The sequence below is a fragment of the Urocitellus parryii genome, unplaced genomic scaffold (genome assembly GCF_045843805.1).
Source record: "Urocitellus parryii isolate mUroPar1 unplaced genomic scaffold, mUroPar1.hap1 Scaffold_242, whole genome shotgun sequence".
Taxonomy (NCBI): Eukaryota; Metazoa; Chordata; class Mammalia; order Rodentia; family Sciuridae; genus Urocitellus; species Urocitellus parryii.
Window position 1 is genome coordinate 99,001 of NW_027552432.1, and position 15,940 is coordinate 114,940.

A 15,940-nucleotide genomic window follows, 5' to 3' on the forward strand; every position below is an offset into this window, starting at 1 on the left:
CATCCTCCTGCCTCAGCCACCCTCCTGAGTGTCTGGGATTACTGGTGTACACCACAGCATCTAGCAGGAATGACTATAAAATTCATTTTAGAAAAGACATATAAGAAAGAAGGGCAAAAGATGAGTTGCATCTGGGATTTTTTAAAAACTGAGCTGCTGACTCCCTTTTCTGGAAGGCAGAAAACTGAAAATCGCAATATTTCCAATATAATGGAGGGTCCAATGGCAACTCTGTACAGGCTCTTGAATTGTTCTACCATTTTGGTAAATGTCTCATACTAAAATGGTGCTTGCCAGAACATGAAACTGAAAAAGAATGAATCCTGTGTAGACTGAGTTACAGAGTCATATTAAGTACACTACCTATAGAGGACACAGACCCAGGCACATGTACACACACACACACACACACACACACACACACACACTCAGCATACCCTCACTTCAATGCACACAGTGACTTGTGTAAAGAAAACAAGGGTAAACAAGTGAAGAACTTCTAATATAAACATTAACATTGACTGGGATATTTAGCACATGTTGGGTTTTTTTCAGAAATCTAAGGCAACAAGCCTACTTAAAAATATGAAATTACTCTGTTTCCCCTAAGTTGTTAGAATGAGTAGAGATAAATGATAAGCTACTGCTGTTTCTCCATTCTATTTTTATTTTTTTATTATTTTTTTATTTTATTTTTTTTAAAGAGAGAGTGAGAGAGGAGAGAGAGAGAGAGAGAGAGAGAGAGAGAGAGAGAGAGAGAGAGAGAGAATTTTTAATATTTATTTTTTAGTTCTCGGCGTACACAACATCTTTGTTGGTATGTGGTGCTCAGGATCGAACCCGGGCCGCACGCACGCCAGGCGAGCGCGCTACCGCTTGAGCCACATCCCCAGCCCTCCATTCTATTTTTAAATCCCCTTACAAAAATAAATCAGCGTGTTCTTTAACAGTTCTAAAAACAGTTTGATACTCTTCCTCATGTGATTTTTTTTTTCAAAAGAAAGAAACATGTGTCCATATTTACTACAAATTTATTTTCAGTTACATTCAGGAACAAATGCAGTCCAGTTCTGCATGGTAGAAATCTTCAATCTATTTGCTCATTCTCTTTTGACTATAAAACAATCTTTTGGAACAAAATGCATTGGCAGTGCAAAAAAAAATTCCATAAAAATAAACTAATGATTGAATGAAGCATTCAAATGAGTTCTTTGCCAGGTTATCTGCAAGCACAAGACTCTACTGTCATGTTAGGATATACCTTAAGCACTACATTCTTATTTTCATTGAAGAATAAAATGCTGAGCGAGGACATCTTTTCTGGCACACAGCAAGGCTCAGGAATCCCAGGAACAACCCCCACAGCTCTCACTATGCTCTGCATGGTAGCGTGATTTGATGGTTTCAAAGACTAGAGAAAAGAAATGAGAGAACACACATTAGGTGGAATGGTTATTCTACTCCTCATCACACAAAATGCCTATATAATGAATTTGTTTCAACAATTTTGTAAAATCCTGACATAGTGTACATCAGCCCAACCTTGGCTCCCCATCGCCCCAAAGTGATAGTCATTTGCTGAGAACCTGCTATGTTCCAGGCATTTTATACAGACCACCTCTAATCCTTATAGCAAAAACACTGTTTCTTACATTTGGCAGACTCAAAAAGCTTAAATGACCTGTCTGAAGTCAAATAGCTTATAAGTGGTAAGAATTTGAGCCCATTCTTTCAGCAGGAATCACTTAACTGCAAAGAACTTAATCCCCAACCATGGAATTGATATATTAGTGATATTTTCAACAATAGGTTTGCAATAAAAAAGTTTTTATTATTGTTCTTGACCCTACATTAATCATGAAGAACCCTAAAAAAAATACCCTATTTAACAGAGGTGCCTTAATGCCACTACTATAGTGATGTTTATGCATTGTTGTCAAAATAAAACTAAGTGGGACAGAAGAGCATTGATTGCTTTACTAGTTGCCAGGAAAATGAATTGGATGGTGACTGTTTCATTAATGTAATTATTCAACTTTCAGAAGTGCAAATTGAGGTTAAAAAAGACCACTCCATTGGCCACTGGGGGTCACTGTTGCTCCATGGGCTTAGACTTGGTGGAGTGGTGTTTTTAGTAGTAGATCTTGTCCTGTGGGAATAAACTAGAGGGTCTAAGGTTATCCCACGGATGTCAGACATTTGACCAAGGAAGCCTGGGTTAAATCTCTTCCCCGGGAAAATTCAAATGGGATCATTACCTTCCATGTGAAACATGTGGTTTTATTTAGAAAGCCCCATACAGCTCTGCTCTAACTCAAAGCATTGAAGGGAGGAGTCAGTTTTGCTAACCCAGAGTGTTAGGTCCTGCAGAATGGCCAGAAGACCTCCATAAGAGATGCTTTTCAACAGCACTTTTCCCCCATGGTCTCCTTTGGGTGGGTGAAACTGGTTTTGTTTCAATCATATTTAAAAACAGAAATTTGGGGGCTAGAAATGAGGCTCAGTGGTAGAATGCTTGTGCTTGCATAGCATGTGTGAGGCCCTGGGTTTGATCCCCACCAACACACACACACACACACACACACACACACACACAGAAGGGGGAGGGGAGAGAAATCTGGTAATTTGCCAGCCTTCAAGTAAGGAATAGGATTTAAGTCAAAACTCTCACTCTAATTTCAACATTTTGAGCAGTATTTCTTATGGCTTAGAGGCACCCCTGCCACAAAGAATTGGGATTTTAAATTCAAACTCCTAACTCCAACATGGGAAACTGGCACAAGTTACATAAAAGTCAAAGGACAAGAAAATAATACAGAAAATCAGCATATTGTGGGGGGTGGGAAAGGATTCCTTTTGGCAGAGAAAGGGAAAATTTTATTTGTCTCATTGCACTTTTCAATTTCACTGTAAAAAAAAAGAGTCTATACATTTGACTTCAACTTATTGTGAATAAATATAAAAAACTTTAAAATTAGTCTTAATTTTACTCTTACTTTCGAGGGACTTTATGTATAAGTTAAAAAGAGAAGTCGAGTTTCAATTCACTAGCTTGGACTGATTGCAAAACAGGGTTTCGCCCCTTAAGTGAAAAAAGAAAAAAAAAAAGTCCATGCTGTTCTACTTTGCATTTTGGGTGCCCTACATCATCAATAAAATATGTGAACCTCACCCAAATTGCAACAAGCATTGAACCATGGATGTCAATAGGCTTTGTTTGTTATCTTAGCAGTATCAGTAATTTCTAAAAAGAACTTTTGCAGACATACAATTTTCTCTATTGATTTAAAGTTATTCTGAAGAACTCAATCATCCAAACAGCTTGTCGTGAACCCCCAAAAGATTTTTTTAAAGAGAAAGAGAGAGAGAGAGAGAGAGAGAGAGAGAGAGAGGAGAGAATTTTATTTTTAATATTTATTTTTTAGTTCTCGGCGGACACAACATCTTTGTTGGTATGTGGTGCTGAGGATCGAACCCGGGCCACACGCACTCCAGGCGAGCACGCTACCAGTTGAGCCACATCCCCAGCCCCCCCCCAAAAGATTTTTAAAGCCAGATTTTCTAACATAATTCTATTATTGTTAATGTCTAATGATTCAATATTTACATTTCATACAAAGTTGTTCTGTTTAATTAGATCAGCCCTTGGGCAATAAATATGCTGCACATTGCTGTCCTCTATGCCTAGAACACTGTATACTCTTGACACTGAAGAAATATTTGGTAAATAGATGAAATACTTACAGGAAACAGCATACCCTTCATTTTACCTATTTTTGTGGGGAAAAAAAATTCACCACCAAAAATGAAAGGTTCTGCCGGAGATATGGAAAATATTCATGGGTGTTTCCTAGGAAAATTTCTATCCTTTTTTCCCCCCTTAACCTCCAACTCATAAATTATGGAGTCAGAAACTATGAGGGTATGAGTAGTCTCTAGTGAGCTCTCTGGAATTCAGCACAAGCCCTTGAATGGTGAGTTGGTGTTTTCTTATCAGGAACCTCTCGGATTACTAGGGAGTTTCCCCCTTTTTCTCACTATGGAATCCTCTGATCAAGCTCCCCTTACCAGGAATAATTATGTCATGCACAAATGATCCATGCTGTAATTTTCTGGGGTGAAACATATTGCCTGTTCACAGTTTTGGGTTTGTTTCTGAGTTCAAACTGTGTTACTCATGACTCTTATTTACTGAGATTGAGAAATGTTTCAGCCATAAATGCCAGCCTATTCTCTTACCATCACCAGCCTCTCTTTTAAATGAGGTTGAAACATGTCTTCAACATCAGTTCAGATAATTTTTTTGCTTAGGAAACGCAGTATATCACAATTCAATATTTTTAGTGTTTATATTCATGACCAGACATTAGAATTGGAAAATTCAGGCAATTCATTGAGGATGTATGGTTTTGAACTAATTAATGTGAATTTTTTTCATATGGAATATTTGGTGAAACCTATTTGGATTATTTGCTGCCTAGTTCTGTCTTTGCTATTCTTAGCTTTTGCATAATTCCTTGCAAAAGTAACTTCATTCCTCTAATCTTTGTTCGTTTCTTGGAGCTCTGTCAGCAACAATGGCTCAACCATTTTCATTTGAAATTTCTGTTTTCCATCTCTGCTAAGGTGGTGAGGGAGGCAAAGAACTTGGCTTTGGCTATGTGGGTATTTTTCATCTCATGGCAGAATTCCAAGAGTCTCCTCTCTCTCTCTCTCTCTCTCTCTGGGAGAACAGATTGCCTATAAGGGCTAGAAATCGGAAAAATCCAAACTGCTCTGTCTGTGAATGAAATCTACAGTGGTCAGGCCTGCACCTGCCAAACTGTGTGTGATGTCCTCAAGTTGAATTTGATTACAAATACATTAGCAGGGGAGAGTATGTCATCAGCTAGGAGCCTTCATTCCTGACCCAGACCTTGAGGCTTTGCACCCCACTCTTCCAGTCCAGCCCACATGGGTGTGAGGGCCCAGAAACTATCTAATTGGAATCAGTGAAAGGGCAAAGCCTGGAATTTGGGAAAGGCAGAGCACAGCTGTTCTGAATTGTGGAGCAGGTTGTCGACTTTAGCAGAAGAAGAGACCTGCCATATAGAGTAGGCTTTTGCTCAGGAGGCCCAAAACAGGAGAGCAGCTGAGCAGTCTGGCCTGGGAGAACTTTTCTCTGGGACAAAATGAATATCTAATGTCTGAAGATTCTTTGGTGCCTCCATTACTGCACGTGTCATGCTGACCTAGTTGCAGACCCTCATTTTGTTCAGCTGGTCAGGCTGCATTTCTATTTAAGTAGTTGTCTCTGGTTGCCATATTCGACACTATGCTGACAAGGGACATACTTGCCCCTTGCCCTTCCTTCGGCTTTATGTTTCCCATCCCTTGGTTACTGTACCATTGGAAGACTTAAAGGAAACCACTAGAAAGCTTTAAAAGTTAAGCATATCCACACAAGGTGACGAGAGATAGAGAACTCTTTGTAATGGCCAAACCTTCACTCTCCACTTGGTAAAAAGAAATATCAAGCTCAGAGAGAAAGCTCCATGCTTATCCCTGTTATGTCTCCCTGGAGCTCTGATGCCATTCCAAGTTTTGACAAATATTATCATGAGTCCAGTTGCTGCAATGGATGCTCTCCTCATTCTATTACTCTCCAAAGGCACCTCACTGGAAGAGCTCACAGGCTGTTAAACCCGCAGGGAGAATCCTATTTTCAATCTTGTGATACTTGTAAAGGAACTAGAAATACAGAACTTTTTCTTGCTTTACAACTTTTATTTTCTTGCTCCCTTTCCCTACATAGTCTTTCTTCAGCACCCCCACACTTAATTTTCTGTTCTCCTCAGACTCTGCAGTGGCCATTAATGATAACAACAATAACAGCAAATACTTATTGAGCACCTACTGCATGCAAGTTGCTCTACTATCTCATTTCCCCCATCTCATTTTTGTTGTTATGAGGTCCTATTATTACAATTTTGCCCATTTTCAAGATGGTAAACTAACATGTAGAGAGTTTGAGTAATTTATCTAAAGAACCATAGTTGGTAAATGGTAGAATCAAGATTCAAGCCAAAAGCATTTGATTATCAATGTCACTACTCCAAGTACAATTTGTGAATCAGCAGCATTAGTATCATGCTGAAGCTTGTTAGATGTGCATAATCATGGACTCCAGCCCCAAACCCACTGGATCAGAGCCTACATATTTAAAAAAAACCCAGGCAGTTTGCAGACAAAGAAAGGTTTAAGAAGCCCTGTATGATTAAGCATGCATATTTAATTATTCTGCTATGTTAACATACTTCTTTCCTTAAATTTATCCTTTTTGTAACTAATCCCTTATTAGCTTTTAAATTATTATTCTTTAGATCACTGAGGACCATGGTGAAGCTCTTCTGGAGCAATACCAGGTTTAGGATGAGTAAAAGCAGGTGGCACCAACAGAAGAGAGAGACACAAGTGAGGAGCAGTGGTGGAAGGCTGGAGGCTAAGACCCTTCTCCAGAGTTAGGGAATGAAAAGCAAACCAAAAAGAATATCTCAACATTCGTATGGCTTTCTGGAACCTTCCTGGAGTCAGGAGGGAGGGAAAAAAACCTTCTTTTCCAGGTTACCCAAGTGACCTGTTTATGAGGGTGAGAGAGAGAGTTTAGAAAACCCTCAGCCTATCTAAAATCAGTCTTCCTGAACTTAACAGTAGAGGAATCCATTCTTGCCTCTGGATGCCACAAGGCAAGCCATATGGTAAAAGATTCTTCTCTGTTTGCGACATGTGTCATCTTTGTTGTGTTTCTAAGTGTCATCTCTGGTGAATGAGTTTTTGTTTCATCAGCAAAATGTACTCCATGAATCTTTAGACAAAATAAGGCTCTTTTTATCACTGTAAATGTAGAAAATCCTTACTTTGTATTGAGTTTACAAAACTTGATATCATTCAAAATCCTTGGGAAACATAAGGTCTTGGAAAATGTGAAAAGCTTATCTTTCTGAGATATCCTAACAAGAAAAACACGATGTCCATTAGCACCTTTGTTTTTATGTGCATAGTACCCAGTGATCACAGGACTAGAAACATAAAAATGATATCATAAAGATTTATAAACAGAAATCAGTCACTCTTTGAGGTGAAGGATCTTCTGTCCCCATTATCAAACAATAACAAAAATTAATTCAAGTATTTTTAAAAATTCACTTTTTTCTCTGAATTCTATTCCTTGGGTCACCTCTCATTGTTTAATATATTCAGATTGTCTGAAGCTAAGAATAAAAGCATGGCAACAAGCTGAACCGAAAGCTGGAGGGCCCCTCTCTATTTTACTATTTATACCATACATTGAAAGAGAACTGTCACTTGGACTTGCTGTGCAAAAAGAGGTGAGTGTTGGAGAGACTTCTGAAAATATATTTGTCATAATACTCAGTAGTGATATGATAAAACACAGTTCTAATTGAGTTTGGTAGAGTCAGGTAATTTTTGAGGTTAAAATGGGTCTTGGAAGATGTTTACAGAGTCGTCATATTCTATTTTGCCTTCTTTTTTGACATTTAGCAGAGAAGCAAATGATATAAACATCTGGAAGATCTAATGAGGCCAGTTTACCTAGCCAAACCCTGATCTTAACCTCTGTGGGGACAACTCTTCTCATGAGTAACTACTTATCAAAAAAAATGTTCTGCATCAGGGCATCAATCCCATTAGCTTGTCCTTTTGCTCCCACCATCTCTATGCATTCCATTCCCTGAACATCCCTCAAAGACCAGTCTTCTACCACCTGGGGTTTGCTTATCATAGACAGGTATAGATAACTAGTTGAATATGCACCACGTTTAGAAGCAACACAAAAGGCATATTGTATGCATACATTTTTTCATATTCTTCATATTCATTTTGACCTCATATTACTTTAACACCATTAAAGAAAAAACAAGCATAACCATATTACCTATTGCACTTTAGAATGTAGTAAATCAGGGTCCAGATGGATTCTGTAAATGAAAACATGCACTGACACAACATGCACATTCAACTTAGTGTGGCTTTCTACTCTGTGGAAATAGAAAGAACAGGGTTAAAACAATGGCTACCTTTGGCATGGGGAACTGGCAGGCTCCGGAGCAATAATAAGCATCAAAAGACTTGGGGAGATAATCCATTCACTCCAGCCAATATCCACAAAGTCCACTTTAAGGTATCTCTTGGCACAATTCCGAGGTTCAACCCACTGCTTTCTTCTTGCCTTCTTCAAGGTCTGCTCATCAAACTGGAGCGTCTGACTCTTTTGGTGAGGTCCTTTTCTCTGTTTCTTCTTGTTCTTATTATTCTCAGGAGGCTGAGTCTGAAGGGTCTTGTAAGGCTTCCTTTCTTCCCATACCCCTTCCTCCTGGTACTGTTACTCTGCCCCAGGAAGCTCATTGTTCTGCAGAAGCAACAAGATACCCGTAGAGCGTTTCTTCCTTCGTTCCATAGAAAGGGCAGCTCTGATGTGGCTATCCAGTTTGGGAACAGCTCCATTGGGGAAATTCCAATGTCCCTGTAAGCTTGACACCACACTTTCTGGCTCAGAAATGGCAACATCGTTGGCATACACCAAGATATAAGGCTCCGGAAAAGGAACCATCCTTTTTGGCGGTTGCTGTGCTTTGGGGGTCATGTTAAATCCTATGAGGAAGTCCTCGTTTTCCTTGGCCTTCTTCAAGAGCTGAGTGATATCTTTAGAGAGCCAAGACATGGTATCTCGATGAGGTTTGGCTATATCTACTGACAGATGACCCAGGAGTTGGCTTTGGTTTAGATTAGCTTGGAGGCTCCACGCAGAGAGTTCTATCTGAATGTGTTTTCTCTGAGCATGATGTGAGCATCTTGGGGACACTGGACAATTCCAACTGATGTTTACTAGCTCTCCAATATAGAAATACAGTGTGGCAGACAAAATGTTTTCAGACATGGTTAGGGAAGTCAGATTAAAAATATGCAGTCCTTTGCTTTTAAGGTCTCCTAGGAAGCAAAAAAGACAAAGAGTAAATAGAAGTAAATAAGACCTCAACCATGTGAAAAATTTTGACTCAAAATAAATCAGTACCCTAAATATATGAGATAAAAGCCATAAAATTCTCCGATGAAAATAGAGGAGTAATTCTTCATGAACTTGGATTTGACAGTGAATTCTTAGATATGACATTCAAATGTGAACAATAAAAAAAAACACATAGATATATCAATAAAATAAATTTATAAATCAGATAAAGTGAAATTCATTGAAATTAGTAACTTTTGCATCAAGGGACATAGTCAAGAAAGTGAGAAGACAATCTTCAGAATGTTAACCATATATCTGATAAATCTAATATCCAGAACCTAGTACATAAGTGACAGCTATAACTCAACAACAGTTATAACTATGTATAAACTAATAAAACATGAGCAAAAGTCTTTTTGCTCTCCAAAGAAGATATACAAATGGCCAACAGGCACATAAAAAGATACTCAAAAACATTAGTCATTAGGGTACTAGAAATCAAAACCACAATGTACTAGTTGAGACATACTAGTATGGCTATAATAAACCAACCCCAAAACACCAGAGAGTCAGAGAGGATGTGGAAAAAGTGCAACTCTTTCACTTTGTCAGTAGGGAGGTAAAATGGTTCAGTTGTGGAAACCAATTCAATAGGTCCCCAAACATTAAACATAGAATTACCATATGATCCAGCAATTCTACTCCTAGACATATGCCTCCAAAACTGAAGATAGACACTCAAATGAGTATTTGTTTATAGCAGCACTATCACAATGACCAAAAGGTGGTAACAGCTCAATAGATGGTCAGTGGATAGATAAGCAAAGTGTGGCATTTCTAAAAGATAGAATGTTACTGTTATGAAAGAGAATGAATACCAATACATTCACAATGTAAATAGACCATGAAACATTATGCTAAATGAAATAAACTAGAGATGCAAAAGTTCACAAATTGTATTGTTTTATTTATGTCATATATTCAGAATAGTTAAGTTCATAGAGACCATAGTGGTTGGTGTTTGCCAGGGACCAGAGGAAGGACCAAATGAGGAGAAACTCCTTATGGAGTTTAGAATTATAGAAATGTTTTGGAACTAGATGGGGCTGGTTGTCGCACAACACTGCAAAGGTATCAATTGCCACTTAATTGTTCTCTTAAAAAGTTAATTTCCTATATTTGTGAATTTTACTTCAATTAAAAAATACAAACCAAAAAATTTATGTAAACTCTTGCTTTTGAGGGTTTCTAATAGGGGTGGGGAGTCACCAGGAGTAATTTTAAAAGCCAGAAAAAAGTTTAAAGCAAAAAATAGCCACTTTTATGATTTGTTATTTCCTTTACTGAAGCACCATAAATGTGTGAAAATTATAACACCATAGTAAACTTAGTGCAGGGGTGGGGTGGGGCAGAGCTGAGCATTCTAGAGATGATATAGATCTGCACATATAACTTTGACAAAATACTGTAATAGCCTCCTATCTGAGGCACCCAGACCCTACTAGATACAAGCACAGGTTTAGAATTAGACTCACCTTGACTTAAGTGCTGGCACTTAATTAACTGGGGGAGCTATTGTTCTCATTCATAAAATGGAGATAATTTCTACCTCCCATGTCATCAAAATTAAATGAGATAAGTTTAAAGCATTTCAAAAAGATCTAGTTAAGCGTTTCTTCTTCTTTTTTATTTATATAAGACAGCAGAATGCATTCCAATTCTTATTACACATATAGAGCACAATTTTTCATATCTCTGGTTGTATACATAGTATATTCACACCAATTCGTGTCTTTATACCTGTACTTTGGATAATAATGATTATCACATTCCACCATCATTAATTACCCCATGCCCCCTTCCTTCCCCTCCAACTCCTCTGCTCTATCTATTTGTCTATTCCTCCCATGCTCCCTCTCCCTATCCCACTATGAATCAGTCTCCTTATATCAAAGAAAACATTCATCATTTGTTTTTTTGGAATTGGCTAACTTCACTTAGCATTATCTTCTCTAACTTCATCCATTTATGTGCAAATGCCATGATTTTCTTTTCTTTTATTGTTGAGTAATATTTCATTGTGTATATATGCCACAGTTTCTTTATCCACTCATCTATTAAAGGGTATCTAGATTGGCTCCACAGTTTAGCTATTGTGAATTATGCTGCTATAAACATGGATGTGGTTGTGTCCCTGTAGTATGCTGTTTTTAAGTACTTTGGGTATAGACCAAGGAGAGGGACAGTTAGGCATTTCGTAAATGTAAATTGTCAGTGTAATTAATGCCACTATTCACAGTATTTCGGGGATTGTATCTCCCACCTGCCTCACAAAATGTAGGGTGCAGGATATGTGTTGGGTAGGCAGGGCAAAATAACTTAATATTCAGAAATATATTAGAAAATGAGCCACCCATTCAAAAATGTTTTTAATTTTATTTCTTGTGTAGTTTGTCTGAAATCTGATACTACATGAATCTTGAAGTTAAATTTCTATATAGCTCCACAACAACAACAACAAAAAGATTGAAATTGTTTACTTGTACTTCTAGTTCTTCATATCCAGAATAAGAGATAGTAGAGAGAAGGAGACAGATTTGTCAAGGCAGAACACGGCTCTTTCTCGTGAGATCATCTAACAAGTTGTTGGTAAAGCTGAGGTTAAAGAATGTCCAGTGCTGGGACTGGCCACCAAAACCCAGGCTTTCCTTCATGCACTTGTTCCATATACATACTTGTTTCAGAAACACACGCAATCATGAAATTATGTTCTTGATCAAAAACATGTTTCTGTAAAAACAAAACATTTTTATAAAGATGTGGAAACTTAAAATGTGTTCACTGAGTCCCCAAGCACAGAGGAAGTGCAATGGGAAACACATTTTACTCATTTTTAACATTGTGTGAAGCAAAAGAAGGAAACTGCCATTTGTGCACATTTGTATTATCCATGACACCAGGATAATATTTTGCAGACCTTTATAACAAAGCCATGGCATTGGAGTTGTTCAGAGACTCTGACCTTAATTCATCCCAGTCACCATAGCATATACTCTTACCCAAACTTTGTGTAGCAGAGGGAAGTTTAAAATGTAAGAAGAGAAGTCACTCTGTTCTAAGTATGTGGCAATAGAACAGCTGCCAAACTTACTGGCAGTGAATGAATGAACTCCGAGGGACAGGGGTGGCAGAGTCTCACTGGGTAAACTAATCCTGCTCCTTTCCCCCACATTTTGCTTCAAAACATTTCCTTATTTCAGACTAGTTTCCCATTACCTTGTTACCTACTCTTGGTCAGCCTCCACCCCTGTGTCTAATCTTCAATATCTTCTCATGAAAATTCTCAGAATCTGTCACACCCCCTGGTCCCACCACTCCCATTTCAGTTCAGGCCATGATTTTAAAGTTTAAGCCCTGTGACCCAGTACCTATTCCACTACACTACAAATACAAACAAATGTATTTTGTTCTCAGACAAAATACAAATGTGCACACATCCCAGTCTGCTCCTCTATAAAATGAGCCCAGTAGTGTCAACTGTAGAGTAGTTGTGAGGATTAATCGAATGGATGCAGGTAAAGTCCACATTTAAGGAAAACTTCCTTAAATGCTAGAACTTCACTGTCCAGTATGATAGTGACCACCTACTCCAGTTCAAAGTGAGGTGTGCTGTATACATGTAAAATGAACACTGAGTTTCAAAGATTTGCTAAAAAAATAAATGTACAGTATTTCAGAAATATATTTTATATTGAGTATGTGTTAAAATGATGATATTTGATTAAATGATAATATTGGGTTAAATGTACTTTATTATTAAAATTAATTGCTTTTGTTACTTTTTGCATTTTTAAATGTAGCTACTAAACTTTTAAAATTATATATGTGGCTTACATTTGTGGCTCCTATTAAATCTCTATTGGATGGTGGTGGTCTAGAATAACCACTGGTTTTATAGTCATGGCCCAAAAGGAAATTTTTTAAAGCTTGTATTTCCAAAGGCAGTAAAGAATGAGGATTTTGCTCAACACGAATAAGCAAATAAAACAGTAAATTGGGCAAAAGATTCCTTTCTTGAAATGCAACATTCTTTCTTTATGAAGGACATATTAGATAAAGATAATCTTGGTGATTACTTTAAAAATTTCCCTCCAGCTGCAGTTAATCATTTCAATCTGCAACCGAAAGTCTAAGACCAACAAACTGCTCTATTCTAGAGCTAAAAGGGCCTTATAACACAGAGATTATGTACATAGTTTCCACTGTATTATTTGTGTATTACACACATAAACATACTACAGCCAGCCATGAACAGACACCAAAGCAAAATAAATGTTTTACTTTAACAAACATGAGCTGAACACCTACCAGGTGCTAGAGCTGGGGCTAGATCATAGGATTTCACAAATAGATGTTCCTATTCATGCACACTGGTGAGAAAGAGGATCGTGAGCAATGTGCAGGTAGCTCTGCCACTTTAACACTAGCTGTCCAAGGTGTTAAGGATCTTGGAACAGAAGAGGAAGCACTTAACTTTGTCAAGATAGGTTATAAATGTTTTGACAGTTTTGGTAGCAACAAAGTAGAAGTTATACTCATGGAAATGACAAAGTCCAAATAACATAGATATCAGGGTTTGGAAAGATCACACAGATGTCTAGGGACATAATCAAGAATTGAAATTTTGGGTTAGAAGGGCACACAGTGAACAACAGGTAAGATTTCATAAACTAAGGAGGAGTCAGCCTGCATCTGTGATGTGCAACTTCAAGAAGGGATTGCCTCAGCAAAGTTGAAGCTGAGGGATTTTAAGGAGACAGGGAGAATGTTCTAGAAGAATCCACCTAAAACAAGGAAGCCACATACTCCACTTTGAAGTCAAGGTGAGGGAGGAGCATGGTAGGGGAAGGTGTGCACCCACGGGAAGACCTCTGGGAAGGGTTACTCTGCGAGATTCCAGATTCAGCTGGGAGAAGGTCGGGAGCACCCAGGATGCTGTTTGTGAGGAAGATACTGTCTGACTTCTCAGCTGTCACTCACACTTACACTATGGAATAAATTATGAACTAGTATTCGTATTTGGAGAAAATGAAATGCCTGAATAATTTCAAGGAAGAAAAAATTTGAATTTTCAAAGTATGCATTATCAATACACAATATGAATATTCAAGAGTACTTTGAAAACAGCAATTTTCTGTCACATACAATTATTTTATATAAATTCATATTATACGCTTTTCATTTAATATACCTATGTAATATGCCTACATATCACAGGCCCCAAACATTTTTATTCACATGTTTATTTGATGTGGGAAATTATCTAATACATTCAATCAGTAACTCATCCATTATAAAATTTTACATTGTTGAGGAAGTTCACAGTCCCCTATGCCTTCATATAACTTAAAGCAAGTCTACTCTGAGGTGCTTCGGACTTGATCATGCTGAGTTCAATAACTCCCTTTTCCACTATTCCTCATTATGTTTAGAATTCGTTGTGCAGGGATTCAAAGCTCAAGAGCCTGCGGCTATGTTTAAATGAGAGCAATATTTACCCAGAGAAAGAGCCTGTCTCCACCCACCCTGCCAGGTCCAAGCAGACTCCACTGTCACCAGACTGTTGTGTTTCTGATAATCAATACACTGATGTTTAATAGTGCTCCTTCGGCTGTACCTACAAGGTGAAGCAGAACCCCCACATGCTCTCATATGTGACAGTGTCCTTCAAATACTAATGAAGAACAACAGCAGGGTCCGAGGCAATTTCAGACTCCTGGGAATGACCAGTTCCGGGCCCCCCAGGGACGCAGTACACCCCTGACTCCCACCAGTTCCCCCGGACACGGAAGATGTTTGACAGGGGTCCAGATCAGGTGAGAAGGCTGCGCCTCCTGTAGCTCTGACCTCAAGCACCGAGCATCCTGACCGGGTGGAGGGCTTGGCCTCTGGTGGGCAGGGCAGGGCGAGGCCTCGGGTTTGGGTCCTGGCATTCTCGCTGTGCGCCCCTCTGTCCTCAGCCTGGTCCCCCATCTTGTCCCCGAGTCCTGGCGACCCCACGGTACAGCACTAGCCGTGAGCTGACCTGTCTTTCCCTTTGTTGGGTGAGCAGCGACGCCTCCTCTCGGGTGGCAGCTGCTCTGGTGTGGTGCTGGGGGCTGTCTGCTTCCCATGAACCTCCAGTTACTCCACACACAGCACCCTGCTCCTCTTTCCTCAGCGGAAAGGAGATCCGGTGGGTGAGTCCGTGCTTTCCCTCCAGGCTGAGAGCCATGGGAGTGTGGCTGACCCAGGCCTCCTGTCCTGTCCAGGCTGTTTGCCACTTTCTCATCGAGGACAGGAGGACCAAAGAAGGGTGTGGAGGACGTGCTGAGGGCATCTGGCTGCCCCAGGCGCCCACAGTGCTGAGCCCCAGGCGCCCACAGTGCTGAGCGCCTCTCTGCAGCTGGCCCTCTCATTGTTGTCCAGGGGGCACCAGAGTCCCTGCCTTGCAGGTTGGCCCTGGACCCTGACTTACCTTGTGGTGACCGGCAGTTCTCCGTGTCAGTGCTCAGCCTTCTGGCTGGGCCCTGATGCCAGCTGGGGGCAGAGAGGTGCAGCAGCGTGGTGGCCCCCACCTGACCCATCCTGGGGCTCACCAGAGCCAAAGCCACTGCTCTCCGGGAAGCGGGCACCTCTCATGGCCCCACCCAGGCTCCTCTGTGCCAGGAGGGGTGTGAGTGGCCTAAACCCACCCCAGCACCGGGGCGCCAGGGGACTGCTGCAGCCTTCCCCACAGGGCTGCCCTGCACCTGGTGGACACAGCCAGAGCACAGGGCTCATAGCAGCCCCTGGCATCAGGGCACAGAGGTCAGCAGCCCAGCCCACCCACACCCAGCTGGGCTCAGCCAGGGGAGCAGCCCTGGCCAGGCACTGAGGAACTGATAAACC

General features: G+C 39.9%; 1 protein-coding gene across 1 annotated transcript; it reads right to left on the reverse strand.

The window, feature by feature from the left end:
- Positions 1 to 1,219: 1,219 nt before the first annotated feature.
- On the reverse strand, positions 1,220 to 15,636 carry LOC144251835 (bone morphogenetic protein 3-like). Its single transcript, XM_077794539.1, is given in 5 exon segments — positions 1,220 to 1,411; positions 8,079 to 8,137; positions 8,140 to 8,988; positions 14,596 to 14,687; positions 14,918 to 15,636. Coding segments are annotated over 5 exon segments (1,911 nt in total).
- Positions 15,637 to 15,940: the final 304 nt, after the last annotated feature.